Consider the following 27,490-nt stretch of genomic DNA (forward strand, 5'->3'; position numbering starts at 1 on the left):
TTCCAACACAATGTAAAAATGCATCCAATCAAAAGTGAATTTTATATAAAATTATTTAGCTGCAATAAATTTACTGCAGATATATAATGGTAAAAGTACTAGGAACCTAATCTAAACAGTATATTGTAAGAATAAATTGAAAACTATATCCTGACATGAAACTGCATCTCCATCTCAGACGATCCTTCAACATTTTTCTTACTGATATTCAACAAATATTTCTTATATTTCTTAGTCTGCACTAATTTGCATTATTCTTTCATAATTTAATGAGAACTATTATATTAACTATATTCACAGAATTATGCAGGGGACTAAGCAGACTGCATGTATTCTGTCTGAAAAATAAAACCATAAAAAATTCTGCAACAATATGAACCAAATTTGGGGTTCAGAATGAATTATGCCACATATTTAAATTATACAAATTGGTTACTATTTGCTTCTTTTGCATAAAGTATTCTTCTTCCTATAAGGCAGGGATGAAGAACTTCAGATGAGGAGACTGAATGTGTTCCTCCTAGAGCTTTGGTTTAGCCCCCAGGCCACACCCATCAGGAGACCTGCTCTGCATCTTTCTCTAGTACTTTTGCCTGAATAGTGCGTGTGTGTGTATGTATGTGTATGTGTAAAACCTCTCACTTCTGTGTACAGTACTTGAAATGTAGCTTACTATACAAAAGAAAGAGTCATATCTGCTGCTGCATCCCCTTTTCTCTCTCGCCTCCCTGCTACGGGCATGTGGCCCCCAGAAGCTTGCTCATAAGAGCAGGTAACCCTCAGGGCGATAAGGCTCCCCATCCCAGCAAATAAGTGCTAGGGTCTAGAACCCTGTCCCTGATCTCAGGGAATCCTTCTCAGCTTCTTCTCTCTTGGCTTCAAAGATTTCAATAGGCTTTAATAACTTAGAATCATTGAGTTGGAAAAGACCCAGAGGGTCATTTAGTCCAACCCCCTGCAAAGCAGGAATCTTTTGCCCAAAGTGGGACTCAAACCCACAACCAACATGCTTTCAATCTTATTTTTGCAACTGCAGTAAGTACAAGATAGTTCAATGTGTAATCATCATCTGGAGTATATACACATTCCCTGAAATAGGGTTGTTTGCATGCAATCTCAAGGGTGGTTGTACCAAATCACTATACTTTGTGCTATCTTTCGTGTGGGTACTCTTTGAAGAAAGTGACAGAACAGCACGTAAACAGGTTGGTTTGTTAATATGCCTGATGCCAAATACTGTAATATTTAAGTCAATAAATACATCAAGATACTATTACGTTGCACTTTGAATAGTGTCTAGCTGATAACCAGGCTTTCCATTCTCTACTACGAATGATGTGCTCTTATGACCTCACAGTGATTTCTCATTTTATTTGAAGCACATTTCTTTGCTCAGGCTCTCTTCTTAGTCTTTGCTCATACCTTTCTGATTTCTACTACAACATTTCACAAAGAAATTATACAGCATAACTATACAAACTGCTTCCTTTAAAGCAGAAACAAAAAGTTAAGCCTTTCCCCTCATGTTTTTCATCCTTTGGCTCAGCATCTACATGATCCTAATGTTTCAGGGGAAATTAACTTTCTTATATGAATCCTGCCCATATATTATAAGGCTGTAAACAGGAATTATCTAAATAAGGGTTATCTATTTTTCAGTTACCTCATATACCTCCTAGATGCTTAAGTGCTTATTGTTTAGAAAGCGTTATTAATATGACATAGAGCAAGGAATACCCATGCATGCAGGCCTCAATCAGTATCCTAAATCTGCCAAAACAAAAAAATTCCTTCCAGTAGCACCTTAAAGACCAACTAAGTTAGTTCTTGGTATGAGCTTTCGTGTGCATGCACACTTCTTCAGATACACACTGAAGATACCTGTGTATCTGAAGAAGTGTGCATGCACACGAAAGCTCATACCAAGAACTAACTTAGTTGGTCTTTAAGGTGCTACTGGAAGGAATTTCTTTGTTTTGACTATGGCAGACCAACACGGCTACCTATCTGTAACTAAATCTGCCAGAATCTGTTAACTAAAGGCTATGTATTTTAACCTTTTGTTCTTTAAAGTCCATAGTGGACTGAATTGGCTTAAACATTTTGCTGGGTTACATTATGACTTGTGCTCAGCACAACTCTACTGACAGTAGGTAGTGATTTTTGCCTCCTCTCTTCAGCCCTCTCCAGAACAGTGTGCAAAGTGAAGCTCAGAGCTGCAGAAGGAAGTGGTGGAATTCACTGGATCCTCATTCCCTGTGAAAACGGAAGGAGCCTTTCCATTCATACAATAACAGGTTTGTATCCAATCCAATTATAAAAATTCCAATCCTCATTTGCAGGACAGTCATTAAGGAGATAGCAACACATGCCTCACCTCCCAGCAGTGGATTTCCTGCTGCTTACTATGGGGGGGGGGGGAGTGGCAGGAAGGTAAAAGAACAAAAGAATTGTAGAATTGGAAGGGTTTCTGAGGGTCATCTAGTCTAAGCCCCAGCAACGTCCTTTTAACTGATATTCCCAGGGATTGAACCTTGAAACTTTGGATTGCAAATATGTGTTCTCTAATTCAGTGTTTCCCAACCTTGGGCCTCCAGCTGTTTTTGAACTACAATTCCCATCATCCCTGACCACTGGCCTTGCTAGCTAGGGATGATGGGAGTTGTAGTCCAAAAACAGCTGGAGGCCCAAGGTTGGGAAACACTGCGAGTCTAATTGACCTATAGTCTTTCCCTGAAAAACTACCTAACTTCATTTGTTGATCTGCATGACTATGTCAGTCAAAGGGTGGTTCCACATGGGTGATTACTGCATGATTGATGTTTCTGATGCATGCATGTTTTTTTGGAACTGTCCATATGATATCTTCAGCATCAAAATGTCAGCCCACATTTCTTCTATTTAATCTAGATTTATTCTTTCTGCAGGGGGGAAAGGAAACACTCTTGCCAATGAGCCATTTAAAAATTATGCCCTTGCCCAGAAGTATGCTAAATCTGAGCTAGAAGTTATGGAATCCACTTCAGAGAAAGTAGCAGTAAAATACCATCTTGCAGGATCCATGCATGGGCTCAGTTAAAAATATGAAGACCGGAAACTAGACCCTATTTTTGCAGTTGACCACTGACAGCTTCTTCCAGCATTTGAAGATGGTTCCTTGGCTCCCATTTACATAGTGTATGTTACTGAGCAAGCCAAAGATGGAAAAGGAGCCATATAGCAGTTAGAAGGTCTGCCTCTTTAAAAACCTGACCTATTGTCCAAATCCTTAAGCGTTGCCAAGAAATCAAGGCTTCTCTCAAATCATAGTGTCTGGTGGGTATTTAAATCTTCTTTTAAAACTTGCTGATAAAGAAGTTTTTCTACGCAAGCATTCAGAATTTATATAATACCCCAGCATTCCAGATATTTTACAGAGCTTTCCATCTAGGGCTTCTTGTTTCTCTACTCCTAACCTTGACCCTGTACCTCTTCACTGCCTGCCCAATCTTTAGCCCATAACAGATTAAAGGTGTGCAAGAATCTTAATCTATACACACATATACACAAACATGAACTTAGTCTTTTCCCAATGAACTGTGCCATTCAAATTTCCCTTTTACAGTATTAATGTAACAATGGCAGTGGCAGACACATAGTAGACCTTTTGACCAAAGATGGCTGATTTGTTTTTTACATAGTACTTTTCATAAAAATTATCACAAAAGTATAGTAAATTAAATGACTATTTCTGAAAAGACAGACTGAGTATATTTTAGATAGCAAAAGGTGTGTCATCGGAAATATCTAATAATAAATTGTCTAGAAAGGAACATGGAATTGCTGATAGGATTTTCTAGTTTTTCTTCAGTCAAAGATTCGTTTCTGACAAACTCCTTCATTTAGTTATAAGCACATTCTTAGCCAAAATATAATGTTCTCTATTCTGATTATGATAGACAGCGGAGTATACTGCATAAAATTTTGGTAGCTAATTAAAAGAGACATATAATGTTTAAATCACTGCTTGCCCTGTCCACATTTATGTAAATAAAAAATGAAGTCAATACATTATCCACTATAAGAACACCCTACATTGTATTTATGCTGTCTCTAAAATTAAAATTTTAATGTGCAATGCAATACGTAGCTCTTTAGATATCTCTGTAGTTGTTAAAATATGGAACCAAACAAATAACAACAATGTAACCATATATGTGCTGACTCAGAAGTAAGCCTCATTGAGTTGAATGAGACTACTCCTCTGTAAGTTTATATAAGATTGCAGCCAAAGACAATTTTTCCAAAGCACTAGGTGCAATCTATTTTTGTATTATGGTCTATTTAATGTAATTTAATAATGATCAAAAGCAATACTTTTAATAATGGATACAGAGCTTTTAAACACAGTATAATTAATATGAATTTTTATTTATTTATTTGTAAAAGTGCTGCTAAATTATGTGAACTGAAGTAACAGGAGTGTGTGTTAATCATAAAGCCCTGAAGTGTGTATTTCTTGAAGACTTCATTTGAGTAAGGCTCTCGCTTTAAAGGTTTCATAAAAAAAGCACCTGATTTTAAAAATTAAAAGGAGTACTCAAAACTTACTTAATTTACAACATTAAAACGCAATTTTGTGAATATAGTCTAATAGCAAAAGGTCCTTTTAAGCTGGAAGCTTTACTGACCCAAATGTCTGACTCTGTCAAGTAGTAGGTGGGTGTTACCTCTGACTCAGGATGCATTACTCACGTTACAGTTGATAAGAGGCAGAGCCTGGAATGACAGAGACACAGAAGTTTAGGGTGAAGAGAGTCACAGATTCCAAGTCCTCCTCTTAGGCATGATTGTGAAAAATGCTTGGAGTCGGAAGAGCCTTATATATGAATCATAACTTTAAACTGATCAATAACTTAATTCTGAAAGTATAATAGCTATTTTAATAATCATATAATTGTTTTCCTTTTACAAAGCCCCCTGTATTTATACACTTAACATCCTAAACTTCTTTACTTGGAAATCCTATCAATAGCTTTCACTTTCAGATGATTATGCTTAGGATCACAGCCTTCAGACCATGTCTTCAAATCACTTGTAATTTTTTTTAAACAGGGTTAACTTTAATCACTTATGGATCAGATTTGAGGGCCTAGTGAAAGGGGAAATGGAGAGCAGCATTTTTGAAAAATAAAAATAAAAATAAATCCCCATTAAAAAAATGTTCTGGTCATAGCCCAGGCAATAATGGGCCAGATTCACAGAACCTCAAAATTAGCCCAAATGTATTTAAAACCTGTGGGGTTTTTTCTTTCCCCCACAAAGGATTGTAACTTATTTTTAAATAGATATAAATTCAAAAACTGTTTGTGATACGAAGTGGGCTTAACTGTTCAAAGAAGAAATTGGGGAGGGGAGAGGCACACCTCTTCTAGGATCTATTGGTCTTATGGGACTGAAGTAGGCTTTTGAAATATAGCCAGTATTTAATTCCTCAAAATGGCTTGCGCTTATTCAGGAGGTATGTTATCTTTCTGAGGGTGGCAGAATACAATGCTTCATCACAAACTACTGTGAAAACCCCCTAGTTTCAAAAGTGGTTTATATGACTGCTGTTTGAAAAGCACTAAATTGTAACCTATGGTTACTCCCTGGTAACTAGGCAAAACAAGCTACAACATTCATCATAAATTTTGGACATTTTGATTTTATTTTTCCTCCTGCTAACACCCTGCACTTTCTGTAGCATTTTGCCTGAAGCAGAGTGCTAGAGAGCTTGAAAGCTTGCCTCAATTTTGTGACGTTTTGGTTAGCCCTACTAACCAACTGCGTTTGTGGATTTTTGTTTGTTTTTCTTACAGACCAACATATCCACCTTTCTGTTTTAGTACAAGTCATTACAGACTGCCCTGAGCTGCTGAGCTAGTGGAGAATTACATTCTTCACTATAATAACTAAAGTGGACCTCTGAGACAGAATGTAAATTTCATAATAATGATAATGATGCAAGGATGACTAGGTCACCCATCTGTTTGGTATTAATTATTTTATACTGTTCTTTCCCTTGTGCCAGTACCACCTGCACTGAGAGAATCAAACTGTTTACTAAGATGTGATAAGAGAACACTGACACTGTGTGTGTGTGTGTGTGTGTGTGTGTGTGTGTGTGTGTGTGTGTGTATATGCGCGCTATAGTAATAGGTATCTATAAACTAAGGTTACTTGAACTTAGTCCCCCCACCAGCTCCTGGGGGCTAAGCCCCTGAATATTTTGGGGATGGGGGCCTGCCTCCCATGTCCAAAAAAACACAGAGGTGGCGAAGCGCAGAGCCGAGTGTGGCAATGCTCCAGTGGCCAGCTCCTTCTCCTCCTCCTGCCAAGGGCAGGAAGGAGGGTTTAAGCAACCTTCCGCCAGCGGCAGCACCAGGAAGAGGCGGAGAAGGAGCCGTGTAGCCACGCAGCTGCCACATTCAGTTCCACCCACAGATACTCCCAACATCCTGATATCACATGTGCAACCACTGCTCCCCGCCCCCTCAAATCACCCTCACACACCGGCACTTCTGCTTGAACTTGGCACAGAAGAATGGATGACTCTGCTCTACTTACCAAATGCAGAATGATGTTTTTTCTGAACTGTGATCATTCATATCTAGAGCTGTCATGGTTTACTCCTTTACAAGACTAGGCTTACATCTACAACTAGGCCTAGTTTGTTCCATGCAGGAAAACCTCTAATGGAAATTCCCTTTGAGCAATAAGACCCTTGAGTAATTGGACTACAAAAATAGCCATTTTAGTGGGACTAGGAAACATAAAGCATTTTGTACGGACAAAACAAGTTGCTGGGGAAGAGTGAAAACAAAGGTGGAAAGGGACTCTAAAGTTACAGTAAATGGATAACTCCGTGTATCCTAGTTCTGAACTCCTTGAAGGAACTGCAACTCCTTATGAACCTATCAGAATGTATTCTGCAACAGTTCATGCTACCATGTTTTTCCTCTAGAAACTTCTTTATTTTTTAAAACAACTTATTTTAATTAGAAATGTGACCTACGGCTCATGGCACCTTTTGGTATCAGAAAAGAGGCCTGGAGGACCACATTCAGTCCCCAGGCCTGGAGTTCCCCATCCGAATTCAGGATGATATCTAACGTTAGTCATCCTCAGACTAATCAATCCACTGTAGTAAGTGTTAAGTATCTTAAGTCCTTTGCTTTTCATCAGTCTACTCTGAGAATGACTTAGTTGCATCTCACCTTCAGTTGTTCTACTTGGTTGAACAAAAGGGTGATCAGTGAACAATCCAACATGCAATGTATGCAGTTTTATTTAATTAAATAAGGGCAGGCAGGAAATGTTCCAGCAAATACAGATTGTAGCCCAAAGTCCACTGAGTTCAGCAAATATTTTGATGACTGTTTCTTCAATTGTTGTTGCTGCAGATTGCATTGTTTCATAGTAAACTGAAGTCTGAATTAGCTATAACATTGTTACAGCATAATCAATGCAAGATTCATAAATTTTCTAATATTAATTTGTATACTTGGAGGTAGTTTGCACTGCCACACCATCGTTAATTCATAGTAATAAGCAGAAAAACTAATTTTTGTATTGTTGCATACTATTACTGCATTAAACTAAATTATACACAATTGACAGAATATATCTTAGCTATGTATTACATGGGAATTATTTTATAATTAGACAGAAATTTAAATAATTCAAGTGTATAAAATCTTCCAATTCATTCAACTGCATATCTGGAACTGCAAGAAAAATTCAAATATCTACTATGACCTCTTGCATGCTAACAAGAATCAGCTAGCTAATTCCTTGATGCATCCGTATTTTTTAGGTAGAACCAATATTCATAACTAATGATAAGGATTTTACATAGCACTTTTCCTAAGGGCTACACAAGTGGTTCACATACATTGTCAGTGATTCTCAGAAAACATTGAAGGCAAGCCAATAGTATTATCCCAATGTAACAGATAAGGATAGCTGAGATAGAGGCTTACTTAGGAATACCAAGTGAGTTAATAACAGAGCTGAAGACTAAACTGGAAACTTCCAACTGAAAGCTTACACTCTCAACCATTACGCCACATTCAGCATATACAAACTGATGCACAGTTTGCAATTGTGTGCAATTCCGAAAACCTATAGTACAGCTATACAAGGTATCAAACTATTTGTAGTGCAAAATTGGCATTGGAATTAATCCTTAGCATTTGTATCTAAACTGATATCATTCCCTTGGCAGCAAAGCAGAAAGGATTTATTGTAAGAATAATCTCTCTGCCATTATAAACAAGAGCACTGACTTAGGGGCATATTGGCCTCATGGCCAATGGATCTTCAAGTTAATACTACTGCAGGGACCCGGTGCTACAGCAGCTTCTCCCCAGTACTGCTTCGCTTCAATTGTACTGGCTTGGGGGCTGGAATATACAAGGCAGGTGGAAGTCAAAAGAAGCAAAGCAAAACTTCTACTGAGAGCAAGGCAGAGCCAAAGTACATTGCCCCTTCACTTCCTTCTGCTTTGTCCACACCATCACAATAGTGTATAGAATTGCAACCAACTCTGCACTCAATCACAACAAATCCACAACATAATATAAATCCTTAAAAACAGATTCCACAGCTCAGATGACCAGACACTTGGTATCACATCTAGTTTCATGTCATATACCCTTGGAGGGAACTTTGGTGATTGGCTCTATGATAAAATACTACACTTTATACAAACAGCCTGGTTTCAAAACAAATAGAGGAAGAACACACTATTAATGCCACTTATCTCAGACCCCTTACAAGTACTCTGCTGCAGGATCATCTCCCTTCCACAGCAGGAACTTCTGCTCTATTACGCCAGCTGGGGATACAAGAATACATCCCACATAGATAAGCAAAGGTGGTGGGAAGAGAGAAACTATTTCTCTAAATGTGACTGCAGCATATATCTCCCCATGTCTGCAATATTGTCAACAATAATTTAGTTAAATTGTGTGGCATAATCAATGCTTCCTGACTCATCAGCTAGCAGCAATGGTTCCACACAGGACACCAAAAACATGCATTCTTCAGAAAGGCGATTGGCTAGAGGTTATCAGCCTTCAAACATTGATAAATGTCAGGCACTCCTCTTCAATAATTGTATGGCTACTCAAAACCTAATGTACCCTTTTGCATTTCAGGAGAACAGCCTGGCCACATGGAGCAGAACAAGCAGGCGCTGAGCAAAGCTTCATACTACAGCTCCCTACAGTGGAGAAACAATTGTAGTTTTAGTGATGAGTCTCTCCCAACCTCCCCAAAACAGAAAGTATTTCAAGGAGGAAGACGGATGAGTGCACAGGTGGCTGTTCTCTCTCATTGATGCTCACCAACCTCTACAGGCCACATGTTGCAGCTACCGACCATTACTATCACTCTTGGGTCTTGTTGCAGTCCTCCCAACAGCCTTAAAGACATTCCCCTCTCCCAATACTATAAAGAGCACAAATGAGCATAGCCCTGAGGCAGCTGCTGCTTACTAAATCAACTCTGAAGCAATACCCAATAGATGGCTTTCTCCAGATGTAAATAACAGCTTCAAAGGAGCAATATATTGTCAGACCACATCAGGGAAAGAAAGGGTTGTACATGTAAGTACAATCGGCATTTAAAATACATCTAGTTTGGTCCTTGGGGACTGCATATGCTTTCAAGTGCGCAATGTGGGAGACTTTCTCCCAGCTACAGTATATCCTTGGCATCTCCAGGTAGGGCTGGGAGAGAGAACCTTGCAAGAAACCCAGGAGAGCTATTGTACTACTTGGTCCAACAGCCTAAGGGCTTCCTATGTTCTTCATAGAACATGTCCTACATTTGACACATATGCTGTTCCACAGAGCTAGGACTAGTCTGGCAATCCCTTTAGTCCCAGTTGAGTACCTGGAAGCTGCTTTAGGGAATGTGTAGTGTGAGTGTGGGGTTTAGACCTGTAAGCTTCTCCACTTTTGCATCTAACATGAAAGTTAATACCAGGCATGCAAAAGGTGAGCTTGGTGTTGGTGGAGCCCAAACATGCACCTCTTTTTCCCAGCCTGCTTCTCTAGTCCTGTGGGCTAACAGGCTTTGTCCTTCAAAAAGTGCAGCTGTGGCTCCTTTGTTGTGTGTCCTGGCTATACTCCTTTGCCAGACATAACTGATTTTTGGTGTTGTTTTCCTCAGTTTTGATATGTTCTGCAAAACACTGAACATCAACCTTGCAGAATGGTAAGAAAAACTATGCTAAATTAGCTTCAAAAGTTTACCTGTTTGGATTTTACATCCCTTAACAGATAACTATAGTTAAGTTCACAGCATTCATAGCCAATTCAATGTTCTTTACATTATATGTTAAAGACAAGTACCTTACATTCCTGCAATGTTATCTAAATAATCTTGCCCAACTCTCTTTGTAAAGAATTAAAGTATTAGTCTCCAACTTGTTAAGACAGAATTTCTCACACTGCTGTGGCATGTATATCCTACCAGTGCAATTTCCCATAGAGCTGAATCTCAACTTGATTCAGCAGACTGGACATAGAAATGGCCAGAGAAAAGTTCAAAGACCACTTAAAACATATTTTGCTTGCCTTTCTCACCTTCAGGAGGAATCCTCCTACTAACAGCTTCTAATAAAGAGGGCACTTCAAAACAGTTGCTATTGTGCAGGTGGGATTCAATCACTTTATGGCAAACCTATCCCCCAGCCCCGCAAATTAGACTTTTTGCAGTAAGCAAAGCGATGGTTAAATAAACTGGAAAGTATGGAGTAACAATTGCTTGATGATGTTTTAAACCTTCCCACAAACAAATCAGAATAGAATGCTCAATAAACAGGTTGTATAGAAGCAATCAGGGAAATTCCCCCCCCCCAACTAATGTCTATCTGATACTCTACTTCTCATCCAGAGAGGTGCCCCCCATCCCAAACAGCAGCACAGTCTTTCTCATATTGCCAATTGGGGTGCAATGAGTGACAATCCCAGAATCTATCCCATACCCTTCCTAATCTAGGTTTTTGCACCATTTAGACTGTGTAAAGAAACCCCTACAGGAAAAAACTACATGTGACACATGGGGGGGGGGGTTAAGAGGCAGGAAGGGGACCACAGTGCATGGGAAGAGTGCTTAATCCTTCCATTCCCAACCGTGAACCCAACAAAAATTGCCCAGCCTGTGTAGCTATGAAAGTTGTCCTATAGCAGTCTCATCCTATGATGCTTCAGAATTACTCTTAAGGATAGCAATTCCTACAAATATTACTTTCCCTGTACAGTTTACTGTAATTATGATCTGTCTTGATCACTGTTGTGTTCCTATGGGGCACATTTGGTAAACCTCCATGCCCCTTAGGTTGGGCTGGCCTTTAACAAGTGCCGAGCTTTTTATGTGGCAGACTATGCCCTTTGGATCTCCTTGTCAATAGAGGCTTCAGCAGGAGCCATACCTTGTTTTTAGATGTCTTCTAAAAACTCTCTTCAGACACACTTTCAACCTAAGCTCTTACTAATGTGTTTGATGTTTTCATTATTTTTAGTGTAACACTGTCTTTTCAGTTCTTATACTGCCTTGTGATATTTTCATATGAAAGTGCACATTATGTGTACATTGCGGCAGCCTTTGGCTATGTGCAATAAAACTGAGACTGATATGAAAGTGCAGTTTAAAATTATGTGAATATAAATAAAGCACTTCAGAATAAAATATTCTAAATTATAGAATATTAAATGTGAGTAAATGTATTGAACTCATGCTATATTAAAGCAATGTGTAAATGACCAAAAGAGAGAGGAAATGGTTTAACCTGTGTTAACTCCAAAGAGATACCTGTTTGATACACAGGTTTCTTGCTTAGCATTCCAGACAGCTGAAATAGGAGTCCTGTAGTCTTGCTCAGGCCTCATAGAGAGAGTTTCAAGGGGTGAGAAAAGCAAATGGACAACCCACTGAGCAACATAGTAAGAGATGGGATGGCTCTCAGCCACATACGAGCATTTTACAGTTTTTTATGGGATGCATCCACCCCACCCCTAATCTAGGATAAGGATCAGACTAATTCCCTCTTCTTCCCACTTCACTCACTCGGCTGAAACTTCAACATTCTGTATGTTCTTGAAGCTCACAGATCCTTGAGAGGGCTATTTACAACCCTAGCCTTTAATTTACACTTCTGTGTATCTATGCAGGCCATTAAGTATAGAGAAACCACTACCTTATTTTTTGTGGCTCTGCTTTGTTTCCAAACCAATAGGCTTTCAACCACCTAAATTTGGTATTAGTAAATATTATGAGAAACTGGTAGTCTTACACACATTTCAGTTCCACACTACTTATTTTTTAAATACACAAAAATTACAGAGTCTTTTTTAAATCTCTCATGCAAAAGCTACTAAAACCAGTAAAACAACACATTTTAACATGTGTTGCTGATACACCATCATCTTCAAGTGATACAGAATTCAATCATACCTACCACAGTTTGGTGGTTAACTTGGATCACTTCATCTCCAGCATGGATTTTCTTACATCGATCTGCAGGTGACTGAATTTAAAATAAAAGAGATGATAAAGAATACAATCCTTACTAACTATCATCTCTCCTTTTGCAAAAGCAAGATTATTAAGCTATGCACTCTGTGTTAGTTCTCTATACTGTATTTATATTTTCCAGGAAGTAAAATATTTCTCTTTTTCAATGCTACAGTCCTGGCAACATATAGAAGGCTTCAAGTGGACCAAGTTATTTGCACAGACAACAGCTCAGTGAGCTACTTTGGTAATAATATGGGAGTGCTCTAAGGCCCCTTGAGTGTGCTGGGTGTTTTGAACTTGTGATGGGACAACACCAGACTTCCTCAGTGAGCCTTAAACGTCTAGAAGAGGACATAATCTGGATCAAATAACACAGTGTTATTCCTCACTGAGGAATCATGGGCTGGACTACAAGCCTCCATTTCCCAGTTATAAATGAGACATGCAGCATTACTTCAAGCCAGAGAGGCACACTTCATGTAGCTTTTTCCTCAAGATGAATGGATGGGGGGCAGTACTCCCTATTGCTAACAGATACAACCCCCCTCGTTTTCCTTGAGGGGGGCTGCAAGACAAGGAGAGAAAATACAAACACACTGAGTTTTGTGTGTCCACTGAGTACTCACAAAATCTCTTGAAGGGTTTTGTGATCCAAGCAGGGTAGTGTTCAACTATTCTGACAAGATGCCCCCCAAACAGCTTCTCTGCCATTACCAATCTTTCCTTAGACTGCATGGTGTGTGTTTATGGGTGTTGAAAGTCCTGGTGCACTCTTAATTCAGGACCGATATAGAGGGCACCCACGAGTACTGAAAGTGTTCCCTAGAACATGCATCCTGAATCATTCAAAACGACAGGAATTTTACAAAGATCCTTGAGCTCATAAATTAACAGAAATGGTTCCCTGGGTGTGGTAAGTCTGAAAACCACTCATGTAGAACATTCAGTGACTTAAAAACAAAACTCTTCTACAAGATAATGACCCTGACTGCTGTGCAGTTGAGGCTTTTAAGCACTCAGTGGATCAGCCCCTCATGAGAACCATGGGATCTTTCAAGGGTGCCATGAGAGGTTGACTCCTCCCCTGCTGCTCCAGGTCTGCTGTGCCACTGGACAAAGGTGCTCTGTGTGCAAGGGCACAAAGAGTGGTGATCCAAGGAATACACAAAATGTCCCAAATTCTCACCTAACTGCAATAGTTTTTAAGATAATCACATAATATATTTTCCCCTGAAGTTTAATAAATCATTTTCCAGTGCAAGTAAACACAGACACTCATTTCTCTTCACCACAGAAAACCCAGAACACCAGGAGTTCAATTTAAGTACTATGATCAGAAGGCATTTATATCAATTCCTACTTCAGTGATAATACAAAACACTGTGGATAGCAACTGGGCAAAAGTTAAACATTTTAAATCAATGCAGCTTAAACTCAGGATGGACTGACTCGAAGGATTCAGATCAAAATCCAGAGAAAATGAAGCATTCCCATGGCGAATTGAAATGAACGGGACTAAAGCATGCGGTAGGGTTCTTACTTCTAAAAATGGTGGGGATATCACACAGTTAGAGAAAACTTAGTCCATTATTTGTACAAGTTTTACTCTATCTGCACTGAGTAAAACCAGTAGTTCTGAACAAACAAGACACTTTTTACTTTCAAATTATGCATGCAAGTAAAGCAACAAAGAAGAGGCATTACAACCTGCGTGAGAAAGAAGTGGGATATAGCTTCTAAAATGGCACATGCCACACACAGCAAAAACTAAATGTAAGGCTGGAAACTGTTATGATCTATGTCGTTTGCAACACTCAAACCCTCTAGTGAGATTACCACCACTAGATTCAAGTTGTTTGAATGCTTCACAATATTACAACTGATCTTACAATCTAGTAACAGACATTGGCTATTATTGTGCCAATACAGCACACTGTAGTCACGCTTATTCTAGTCCCATTGGAGATCCCAGGATCATGGTTTAGTTTCAGTTTGTGTAATCAGTTTCAGTTGTCGCAGCCTGATGACATGGATAGGAGCCTGAAAGTGAGGGTGACTATATGCTGTCTTGATCCTTGCCCATCAAGGCTAATACAATATGGTAGGAGTGGACTGACTTGACTGAGGCAGGGAGTGGTTGCGGCTTTATAGAAGGGAGTTATCCCCACTTCCTGGAAAGGGCTTATGGAAAGGCATGTCTTGAAAAAGCCCTCCCTGGATCCAGGGATTTAAAAAAACTACTGTCGAATCTCTAATTCTCCCTTCTTGGCCATGAGGTAGGATCTGCTTCACCTATTTTTATGGATGTGTTATTTTTTAGATTTTTATTCACCCACCACTGGGAGCTGTCATGCAGGGATGCGGGCAAAGTACCATTTGTATGCTGATGACATGCAGCTCTATCTATTCCATCTGAATCAGGACAGGCTGTGAAGGTGTTGGATCGGTGTCTGAAAGCAGCGAAGAGCTGGATGGGGGCCAGTAAACTGAGGTTGAATACTGGTTAAGAAGGAGGTGCTATGGTAGGTGGTTCCTGTGTCTGGGAATTAGGTACATCATCGGGTCTGGGAGGGATTGCACTCTCCCTCAAAAAGAAATTTTGAGCACTGGAAGTACTAATGGAGTAGAATTCAATGTCACAATATTACAAATGTTCCATCCGTTCAAGTATATCAGATTACCAGATAGAACAATTCCCTCCCCTGCCCCTGCAGACCGTTCTGAGGGTTCTCATGACCACCACCATCCTGGAGCCAATAATGGAAAGGGAGAGGGAGGAAAGCCTCATGGTGCAAGTGGTTTGGCATGTGAATCCCAGCTTGGAACTGGGGTCCCAAGTGGCTTCTGTGGTCAGGAGAATTATGCCCATTTTAGGATAAACTGCCATCTACAGTTGTTCCTGGACTAGAATAACCTGGTCCCAGTTGTCCATGCTCAAGCGACCTCCTACTTAAACTACTGCAATGGGCTGGATATGGGGCTGCTTTTGAAGAAGCTCTAAGCAGAATAATCACATTGAATTTAATTAGACTGCAGTGTAATGATATCTATTAAGGCAAACTAGAAACCACTTTACATTTCCTCCAAATATAACTTAGCCCTTATGGAATAAATGCTTTTAATATTTATAAAACAAGGCAAGTAGTACTATATATTATGGATTTTTTTTCAATTATTTTGCTCTGAGAGCACTAAATATTAAATACCACCAACAGCATCAATCTATGGACTCATTCTAAAAATGTATTATCAATATCTGTGCAGATGTTTTATTAAGTGACAAATTATGTTGAGAGCAATACATGGAAAGTATTATTATTATATTGATACCGGTCACAGTTCAAATAAATTATGTTTACACATATGGGAGATTATTCAGTTTAACCATATTATTATTATTCAGTTTGACAATGGAAACTGCTTCAGCAGAACTATGGAAGGCTGTAATTGTTCATATTGTTCTGCTCCACGCACATTAGTAACTCACTTATAGCCTCAACTAAATTTGCAGGAACTCAGACCTATCACTGTGATTAGTCATGTTGATTAGATAAAGGGACTGATCAGAGGATCTTGTTAGTCACTGTGATGTTACTTTCATCCCAACAGAAGCTTCAATCAAGGCAGTTTCAATGAAGTTTTTACTATAGAGAAGCAAGGCAATTGTGTGAGCATGCATGCCAAACTGACACAGGATGGAGTGTGTTACTAGTTTACTGACATGCACATTGAGTACCAGGAATGCAAAGCGTTGCAGCATTTCGGTGGTGGGCTGTGCCCCTAACCTACAGTTGAACACCTGTTGGAAACCCTCATGTATTTTCCTGTGGGAAACTGTAGTGGCGAGAGCTTTCCAACTACAGTGGTACCTCGGGTTACAGACACTTCAGGTTACAGACTCCGCTAACCCAGAAATAGTACTTCGGGTTAAGAACTTTGCTTCAGGATGAGAACTGAAATCGTGCAGCAGCGGTGCAGCAGCAGCGGGAGGCCCCATTAGCTAAAGTGGTGCTTCAGGTTAAGAACAGTTTCAGGTTAAGAACGGACCTCCAGAACAAATTAAGTTCTTAACACGAGGTACCACTGTATAGTAAACAATGTACAAACACTACTATTGTTGACTTGAAGTTTAACTCCACTTCTGGTGGAGTATGGGAAGAAGAATTCTATGGTTGATTTAAGAATGTCATTGGAAATTCTATTTTCAGATATTTTCAGCAGTTTGAGTTTCCTTCGTAAGAAGGTAGCTTCTGTCCTTTAGAGGAACCTAGAGAATACCTCTCATACAACACAAATGAATAAGCATAAGTTGAAAATGGCTACTATATGTGTAGAGGTGAATGTCTGCAAGAGAGACTATCCTTTCTCAAACTCTCTTTAGTTGGTACAATGAGTTCGAGTCTGGTGAGATTACACATAGGAAATGTGTTTACTGCACCACAGCAAACTACAGCACAAAATCCTATGCGAATTAAGACCAATTTCCTTTAATTCACAACAAGGTATGACAGTGATGCACTTTTTCCTCCCTTGAACAAAGTCCAGTTTATATGCATTACTGAAGCTAACTTTCTCACGACTCTAGCCCAAGCTCTTTCAAGCTGTTCTCCCACGTGCACCCCTTCCTTCCCCAAACATGCTCTTGATCCTTTGCAGTTAATACACACGTACGCAAGCAAAAGGGGAATCACAATCCAAAGTTTAGATTAAAAATATGTTCCAGACTGCAGCAAATTTGATAACAATACTTACATTTTCTGTTGTTCCAGTAATTACATGAAGACCATCATATGTAGATTTAATGTACATACCCTAAGAAAAAGACATCATGGGAAAAAAATTGTAAAGTTCTTGCAAACTACTGCCATCCAATATAAACGTCTCACCCATCTAACATCTCTCTAGCAGCATTTGAGTAATACCACTAACACATGCCACTGGAATACCAAGTGTTTCTATCAGAAGAAACTACATGTGAACTCCTTTTATTTGATGCGGCAGGTGTCTCTAGGTGCAACTTATTTGTATGCAATGGTTCACAATGTGGATTAAGAGGTGACTTCACAGCACTGCAAAAATATTGTAGTGACATGGGGGGGGGGGGAATCCCAATCCACACGGCAAAACTGAAATGAACTATATGTCAGTGGAGCTATTTAAGGTGGGAACAATTTCATATTCACTGATCTCAAGTGTAAGGTTATAATATGAACATAACCAGAGGAAGTGTCCATTTTATAAGTAGAATCCATAGGCACTCCATTATAAACACTAAACACAATCCCTTGAAATAGGCAAATCCAGGGTACTACTGAATCAAAGCACATCCTGTGCATAGTGCATACAGATTTACACAGTGAACTGTCAAATCGGGGGGGGGGGGGTCACAGGGGAGACTACAATGCCATCGATATTCTAAGTGATTTGAGATGCCAAAATTTTTAGAATTCAAAGTCTTCTGAGTTAATAATTAGAAACCAGCTCAGCTGACCAAAACATCACTACATGTATTTCTCAGTAACATAAATAGTATAAACTCATATTGTTTAAAATCCAATATTTTAAAAGGCACGTCATAATTCTGAGATACTGAAATAGTGACTATATAGTCGAGAATTAAAAAAAACTGAAAACTATAAAAGCAATTCAGCGAAACTGCAGAACCTGTGAGCCTTCTATTTACCCACTAGATCTACAAATAAAGTAAAAGTATTATTCTGCAAAGGAAGGAATGTATTTTGATCAAAGAACTATATATAGAATTTGTATATAACCAATTCATATCTGCTGATTAATACGGATCACAAAGATAAATAAAATATGCCTAGTTTTAGAAATAGTACATGAACTGAGGCCTCTATGGAACACATGAGCTATATTTTTATGACCTAGGGAATGTTTATATGTGTTATAACACTGGTTGAATACTAACCTACATCTAAGGTGCTTTATTGATTATCACATTCAAAAATGTTCTAGTCAAGTGGAATTAAATAGTTGCTGGGAGAAGCTAAATTCCTCTATCGTACTATCTTTCCATCTTGTATCACACAATGTAGACAACATGCCCCAGGATACTACCAAAGCATATTTTAGTTGACATTTTGGGTGTGCCACTTGCTAAAGAAAAAAAGGAGTGCCCTTCACCTGTTATTCTCTTTCTCAAGAAACACTCAAGGCAGTGTGCAGAATAAAATGGGGGGGGGGGGATAATGGCTGTTCTACTTCCATTGCAGAGCACATATCTGAAAGATTACCCTTTATCATTTACAATGAGGAGCCAGAAGAATTCACAGAAATAGCTCCCCCTTTTTAAAAAAAAGATATTCAAGACCTTACAGAGCCTGAAAGCTTTAATCCATGAAGTGATGATGGGCTGTAAATGTAATTTTTTTACGCCATCTACTAATAGCATCAAAGACAAAGGTAAAATTCCTACAGAGTAACTTCACTGACACTGAAGAGTAGAGAGGATAAATTGTGTTCAGAGTACAACACAAGCATGCCATATCGAACCACCGGTTTCTTTATGGAATTGAAATGACAGTAAAATGCAATATACATTCTAGAACATTTACAGATTTTACAGCAGAGGCAAACCTCTCTGCAGGATGAAATTGATTTTGCTACTATTACTGAAAGCATTCTGTTATCGTGGCAAGGCAGGGCTAGCCTTAATATGGGAATGAGGGGCCACCTCAGGCAGTACATTTTAGGTGCTACTACAGCTTTGATCCAGACTTGTATCAAATGCTAAACTCAAGAAAATAGAGTCTTTTCCCAGCAGTATTACATTGACACTGTTACTTCAACTTGTCCCTTTTCTTTTATTCTTCCTCCAAATCTGTACACCGTCTGACCTCTGGTGGCTTGAATGGGGCAGGGGGAGCCATAGTGCTTTATAACTATATAGAGCTTTAGAGTCTTGTCAGCCTGCTTTGCACAAGGGACCAGCACTAATGAACAGCAATTTGTTATCCTTTTAATGTAAAAATATCAAGTTATAACTAGCACCAATAAAGAGCTGCTAGATTACCTTTAAGTAGCCTGTGTCCCAAAACAAATTTCTTGCTTTTACTTTAAAAACAACAAAAAATAAACATTTGGCAGCTGATTGTTTTCTGAAACAGTACACGTAAAGCAAGGAAAATCCAGAACTCAAAACAAGTTAGTTCAACATAGCTGAAGATAGGACATGTCTCAATTTTCATAGTCATGACATAAAACACATAACCCTTTTCAGGTACGTAGCCACAGACAATTTTATGTCATTACTCTGAAGATAATAAGGGCATAAATATGCAAAGATGAGAAATGTCAAGCAAATTAGTCCACTCTAGGGAGACAGAACACCTAAAGCATTCACAGCAGAAAAGGCACAGGTGGGAGGATGCACTGCAGAAGATCTTCCTTGAAGCACAGAGATTTATTTTATTTCTAAATATTAAAAGAAAAAGCTTCAAAACAAATTGCGTTATTCAGACAAATAGGATATAAGATGTAACTATGTTTAGACTACCTTTTTTCTAACAGTCATTTAATGAAATAAAGACAATAGCTTGGATATTCATTAGTGTTCAACACAGTAACTCGTTATGTCCATTGAAGAAACAGATTCAGCAGAGGCTTCCATTGGAGTAGGGAATGGTGCAGGATTTTTTGCTGCTGTCACTTTACTCCTGTGGCCCCTAGCTTCTGTACTGCTTCTAATGGCAGGAGCACCCCATGAGCAGACTTCTAGCAGAAGCTTCATGAGGTGGCAAGGTATCACCAAATAAACAAGCTATGGCAACTGTTCTATATAATACAATTGCCAAACACTTGTTCCACATACTACACAGTGGTGTTTGGGGTTTATACTTGAACATAAATAGCAAAATGTGAAGTATTTATCTCTGACATATTTAAAACAGGAACACCTTCTGAGTGTGAATAAGGGGTTTTAATGTGCATCTTTCAGTAATATAAATCCCCAAGATTTTGAGGCACCTATCATGTTCTGATAGGAGAGAATCCAGTTAATCTCTCTGTAAGAAAACCTTTGAGTAACATTACAAAGGGAATATGTAACCTGCGTGATTTAGTTTAAGGAACATTTTGATTGGATTCTTAGATACTGTATGGTTCAAAAACTGAGATTTACTAAACTCAGATGTTGTTTACAAGTCTGAGAACAACTCTGTCTTGTCTAAACAACATATTAGAAACAGTCAAAAAATTGTAAATTAACTTAGCAATGTCTGGATGTTATAATCAGCACTGCTTTGCGAAAGGTCTCTATGTTTATGATATATTTAAACTTTTAACATAATTGTCACAGCTTGTATATTTTGCATGTCATTTGCTTCTCACTATTTACATTTCCCCCACTGTATCCATATGCATATATCAACTGAGGATAGCACTGAATGCATTTGATAAAAGGAACTTGGGGCCCCTCTAGAATGACCCTTTTTGCAGGTATATTCTGCAACATGCCACTGATGCAATACTAATGTATCAGTGGTGGATTTATACTAGGCAGTTCATATACATTCTGCTTTATTAATTGCTTTGCAATGCTTTCCAGTGTTACCATATTATTACTGCTGGGCAAGGGGCATTCTTGTGCTACAGCACAACAAAATCAGAACAGCAATAAACCAAATACATTGTGGGGGGGAAAGGATTTCAGCAGGAAGCTATGGGCATATAGTGATTAGAAATGAAGCAGTGCATTTGCCCTAAAATATTTTCAGGCACAACCAGTATTGAAAGTGTCATTCATATAAGCACCTCGATACTATCATGATCACAAATCATCATGATTGTACAGTAAGAATGATGTCTGGCTCATTCATAAACCTATGTCGTAATAATTTTGTTACATAGCATTCTAGAGAGGTTAATCCTAATATGTTTCTCAGTGGCCACTGATACAATTGATTATATGACATTAGTGGTGTTACCTGTAAAACCTGCCACTGTATTTCCATTGGTTCTTAGCTGTGAAGTTTAAGAATGGTGATGATTGGTTACTTGGTATTTCCCTGCTGTTGTGTTTGCCTTCCCTCAAAAATGCCCACAAGTCCATCCTGTTCTCTTTCTCTTTCTGTTCAAGTTTGTGTCTTGCTGTTTGAACTTGGGAATTTAATTGTTCAGGAATGCCAAATTAGGTTTTATCAGCACAATAATAAAAATGCACCTCTGACTTTTCTATCAAGATTCCAACCAAAACTGGAATATAGAAAAACTAAATATAGAGTTGCTGATCAATGCTGAATCCAGGCAAAAGTGACATAATGATCCCTGACAGGTTAAACAAGTGTTAGTTAAACAAGTCCAATTCATATTTTGAGAATCTAGATCACAGAAACACACAACAGTGATTATAATTAAACCAGTGATGTAAAATTCTCTACCCTCCTCCTACAAACCAACCCATCTGGATAAAAAACTGCAAATTGATCATATGAATGAATATTGATGCTTCTTAACCACTACAGCTATTTTCTTGCCTGTGTCTTAAAATTCTACAACTTCCTCTTACATTAATCACTGATCACAGTATTGTCGATTTGCAAGCCCCCTCCACAGAGGCTGGCCCCTCTGTTTCCATATACTGACAAGTATATCCCTAGTAGCATGCAATTGTGCAAGGCTATCCAAAGACATATATTCTTTGATATCACAAATGGTGCACTAAATTAATAATGCCTAACATCCCAACAATGTCAGTAGCAATTAAGCCTTAGAGCCCTCAAATATAAAAGGGATAAAAGCTGAAATGCATTCATTAAAAAATAAGCAGCCAGTTCATTTCCTGCCCACTCTTCCATAGTTTCTATCTTGTTTTTATCACCTATAGTTCAACCATTTGGTTCCTAAAAACCACTCACAATAAAAAGTTGGAGAAAAAAAACATTTGCTTCACTTAGTTCCTTATTTCCATCCTTCTTGAGCTCATATTGCCTATACCTTAGCAGAAGAGGTTTTATTTGTCTTTGTTGCCTGTACCTTCTTTTAACATGTATTATTGTAATTCATTTATCTTCTGTTATCATTATTTCCAGTTGGCAACAGTAAGAAATGGGGATCAGTGGTGAGAAATCTCAGGCCCAGAGGATGAATGGGATCCCCCCATGACTTCTTTATCCTGCCCTCAGACCTCACCCCAGACTGCAACCCTCACCATTTGTGCATCACATTTTCCTTGAGGGCTGTTGCCTAGCTTGACTGTATTATTGAACTGTGATAATAATCTTGCTTTCTTGTTACAATGATGGATAGATGCATGTACATGCGCACAGAAACCTGTGGCATTTGTGTAGCTGGAATGTAGCCTACTGAGCAAAAGTTAAGAGTCACATCCATTGCTCTGCCCACCATAGGCCTGGGCCCCAAGAAGGTTTCCCTACATGGAAATGCAGCCCTTGTTCCCTGCTTTTTATATAGATGATAAATAGCTTTCAGATAAATCAAAAGTTCTACAGGAAATTTGGTTACCCAGCTGTTCTGCTTACATTTTCCGACATACACAAATCTGGAAGACCCTTCAAAACTGCTGAATACCCATGATAATCATAGCAAGGTTTGAAGACACCCATTCACACTTCTATAGCAATCATTATTGCAGACATTTAAGTAGCTTACACAAATTTAGCTCATGAAACATTTTTCAATGATAGGTGTCAAAAATAGTTTACATAAGCAGTGAACCATTACAACTCAATACTTTACAGAATCCCCAAATAACATGTTTTGCCAGGAAATTGATACCACTTGGCTCTGCCCTAAAGAGCTTACTGTCTACAAAATACAGTAGGGAAAGGCAAAAGTTAAAAAAGATACATTCAATGTTTCTGTCATCCACTTTTTGTTCTTGGAGTACTCTTAAGAGGCATAACTTTACTGTACCATATACAGTTCAAACAAATAATGAATAAACAGTTCCATGCATGGAGAACCTTGCCATCTAAACCGACAAAGCAGCAGAAAACCAACCATAGAGGCTTGAAACAGAAAATTTACAGTAAAATAAAATCGTTTTGGTCACATCTTAAAGGGCACTTCTGGAAGAAGAAAACAATAAAAGGAGAGCTGAATTAGGAAAGGTTTATGAATCTCAGTGAAACCATGAAGAACCAACATTAGTTACGATATGTGAGATGGAAAAAACAGCAGACAATGGTACTGAAAATGGTCTTTACCTGAACTGGTGGCACTGAGACAAATATGAGATTACGAATGAACGGCAGTATAGTACTACAGTAGGAATGGAAGGTTTGGGCAGGGCAGAGTGCACCAAGTACAGTATGAACAAATTTTGAAAATATTTAAATAGTATCCAGTCTTAAAAAGCTTCAGGTGACATATAAAAAGTATCCACTAAAATAAAGACTTTGAGCTTTATCACATGCTGCAGTACTGCTGGTACATCAGACTTCTTTATGTGAAAACAGAACTACTTCTTCAGCCCCACCACAACCTCAAAAAGAGATGCAGAGGGTTGGGGGAGCCTCCAGAACACTTGTGGGGCGCAGGGTAGGAGAGGAAATTGAAAATTTGTTGCACAAGTAGAATTTCACTTGCTCAGCCTTGGCTACAACCCTTAGCACTTATTAACTGTTGCATAAACATTCATATCAAATATGAGGAACCCAGGAAACAAGTGTAACTTATTGTAAATATACCGAAGGAGTTCATATAAGTAACAACATTATATTAGCTGCTACATATAAATTTATTTTATGGGATGCAAGAAATCCACATCCCAGGCCTAAACCCATTAACCTAGAAGCAACATCATTAAATATCTGATTGCATTCAGAGCCTCTCGTTGCAATCCTACACCTACTTACCTGGGAGTAAGCACCATTGAACTCAACTTCTGAGTAGACATGTATAGGATTGTACTGTGAGCTCCTCATTAATGCGACTCAGGACGTAAAGGAGGGACACAGGTTTGCAAGCTTACCAACCTCTAGAGATACAGTACTAAAGAGGTAGCTTTCAACTGCTACTATTTTTTTAAATATTTCCTTAAGAATTTTATACAGTAATTATTAATATGCAATTTCCACTAGCTGACTGAAGATCACATCTACAAATAGAAGAACTAGATATGCCAAAGACAGGTCTTATTCGTAGAATGTATTTCTTTCGTCCTGGATGACAGTTTTGATTAACTGCGTACATCTTACCAGCCCTTCGCTTGGTTTGATGTTTGCCAGCTGGATCACTTCCAGGTGAGCAGATTGAGACACAAGAGGATCAGATGAGAGTGAGATTATGTGGTCACAGACGCTAGATAGTGTCTTACACTAGAAATAAAAAGTGTATTTTCTGTTAACAATCAAGAATATGAAAACTCATAACACAGTGGACAGTAATCATGTTTGGCCTTTAAAATACATTATTACATATTCAGATTAAATTCCTATTTTATCTAAGTGGCAATGAATATCATTCTTTGGGGAACAAGCATACTCCCTGTCCCTTATTCTAGAAAGAAGAAGAAGAAGAAGAGTTTGGATTTGATATCCCGCCTTTCACTCCCCTTCAGGAGTCTCAAAGCGGTTAACAATCTCCTTTCCCTTCCTCCCCCACAACAAACACTCTGTGAGGTGAGTGGGGCTGAGAGACTTCAAAGAAGTGTGACTGGCCCAAGGTCACCCAGCAGCTGCATGTGGAGGAGCGGAGACGCGAACCCGGTTACCCAGATTACGTGACTACCGCTCTTAACCACTACACCACACTGGCTCATGATTAGAGGACAATCCAAAAAACCTGGAATTCTTCTACCTGAGCAGGATTGGGGAAAGGATTCGAATAGAATCAACATTTCTACACTTATCCCTACTTCCATGGTGGTGCCACGTAAAAAATGGTTTAAGGGCTGTTCAGACAGTCTGGACCTGACTTAGATTTTGTTCTTGGTTTTTTTCTTGAATAATTGGCTTAAGAATGCAACAAGGTACATATTTTCAGATTGCAATGGCAGTATGCAATCTACAAATATTTACATTCACTTTTTAACACCTCCTTTTCTTGTACTGTTCTATCAGCACCCTCATGATGGAGAGTATTGAGGTTTTTGATTTAAATATAAATTAGAAGTTTTCTACTGGCATGCACAAGATGCTGGTAAATTCTGTAATAGACTATATCTCAAATGTTCCATTTGATTTATTATTCCATGGGTGTGCAGTGCACAGCCACCTACCATTAAAGAAGATGTAGGAAATCCAGGTTAAAATATCAACCCAGTTCTCAAGTTCAGAGTAGCCTTGGGCACAGCCTTGCCTCCCTTGTTGGATTGCTGTAAGGTTAAAACAACTAGCTAAATCCAAAATTGCACAAAGAGAAGGCTGCTTACAAAATTTTATTTTTTTTCTCCCAGCCTTGAAACAGCCTTCTCAATGGACACTTTTGAATAGCATGGGCTGTGGCATAGGGGCTTCAGGGGAAAAGCTATCTACCAGCAATCAAGCAGAGGTACTATATGTTAGAAAAGGTTAAGCACAAGGAATTGGGACTAGAGCTATACTTACATTATTTACAGCCACTAGTTTACCAGAATCCGTATCACAGTACAGAATCAGATTAATGCATATTATAAGCACGCATATACACACTGTCTTTCAAAATATAAGAGAAGGAGGAAGTGAGTCCTTGCTTCATAGAAGGCACACAGATTGGAGAGAAACCAGGAGGAACTACAAATCTATGATTCTATGAAGCAGAGGGGAGTAGCATGTGCAAACAGGAGGAAAGGGAAGCAAGAAACTCTGTGGATTAATGAGGATTAATGTGAATATTTATGAAAAGAGCCAGAAAGAGTGGCAAGAATGGTCTCTCTATTGTTTGGAAGTAAGGACACCCTTTAGGGCTCTGATGGCTCTCATTGTAAGAGAAAGCTTCATACCATATTTGACTCTTTGATTACTTTTGCATTTTAAAAGATAATGCTCAAGATAATGCTGAAGTGATCAAAGACTATTAAAGGAAACCAGAGGGATCTGAAAGAAAATGTTGCACTGTGCTATTCCCTTTTTCAGGATAAACCATTATATTTATCTTCTTCCAAAAGCCCCTCCAACAGTCAGCCAGCTTTGTGGTCACTAAGCATATACAATACTCACTGAGCTGTTGTTGTTTTTTGGGTGGGGGGGCTGCAACCCTTGTCAGCCTGCATGGTGCAGTTTTTGTTCCTATAAGAATTGGCACTCAAATAATTGAGTTCATTATCAGCATATATTATTTTAAAAATTCTACTTACCACATGAAGAATTTTGTTCTCTGTTTCATATACTGTGCAATCCTGAAAAAAACAAAATTAACAGAGTACAATAATATTATTTTTTGTGCTCCAATGATATGTTTAAATCTAGAAACAAAGGAATGATTTTAATTGTTCATAGACTTTTGCAAACACCCTCTATCCCAGCTGTATTCATATAGAAATAATGTCCATGTCACCTCCCCACAAGTGCATGCATGCATCTTTCCTTCACCATTCTTTTCAATTCCTTCTATCCCTGGTTTACTTATTCAATAATCAGAGGAAGGACTGGTGACAGAGGACACAGCAGGAGCACAGGGGATACTCATGTCCAAGCCAGTAGGGCCCCCAGGCTCTTAGCTTTCTTTCTTTTTGAATAAGTCAATCAAACATTTATAAAGAAAATTAGAAAGCAGAATGTAGAAGCACCATTCTAAGGCTCCAGATACAGAAAAACTAGTGTTGCTAAGCACACTTAACCACTTAGGGTGGAATTCAACACTGCAATATAACAATTTTTTTCTCAGTAGAAAGGAAGCCTACATTTTTGGGCTGTTTTATCCACATTGAAGAGTAAAACAAACCTATATTTCATCTTTAACATTTTTTAATGGTAGCACTAATAGAGCATGTTGGTGCCATCCATTGCTCCAAAGTTAGCATAAGTTTATTTGTATC

The 27,490-nt window shown here is 38.7% G+C and overlaps 1 protein-coding gene across 10 annotated transcripts in view; it reads right to left on the reverse strand.

Moving 5' to 3' along the window:
- Positions 1-27,490, reverse strand: part of CNKSR2 (connector enhancer of kinase suppressor of Ras 2) — a 131,268-nt gene that overhangs the window by 66,739 nt on the left and 37,039 nt on the right. For 9 of the 10 annotated variants that reach the window (XR_013392625.1, XR_013392626.1, XM_028727518.2 and 6 more), the window contains exons 5-8: positions 26,810-26,851; positions 24,732-24,851; positions 17,302-17,361; positions 12,491-12,559 (exon numbers count right to left, since the gene is read on the reverse strand). Coding sequence is in view for 8 of the 10 variants with exons in the window: in XM_028727518.2 (XP_028583351.2) it covers positions 12,491-12,559; positions 17,302-17,361; positions 24,732-24,851; positions 26,810-26,851 (291 nt within the window). In the remaining 2 variants the exon portion in view is untranslated. The remainder of the gene's footprint in view (positions 1-12,490; positions 12,560-17,301; positions 17,362-24,731; positions 24,852-26,809; positions 26,852-27,490) is intronic. The other variant, XM_077927419.1, reaches the window with a different exon arrangement.

This window comes from Podarcis muralis, chromosome 4 (genome assembly GCF_964188315.1).
Source record: "Podarcis muralis chromosome 4, rPodMur119.hap1.1, whole genome shotgun sequence".
Lineage (NCBI taxonomy): Eukaryota > Metazoa > Chordata > Lepidosauria > Squamata > Lacertidae > Podarcis > Podarcis muralis.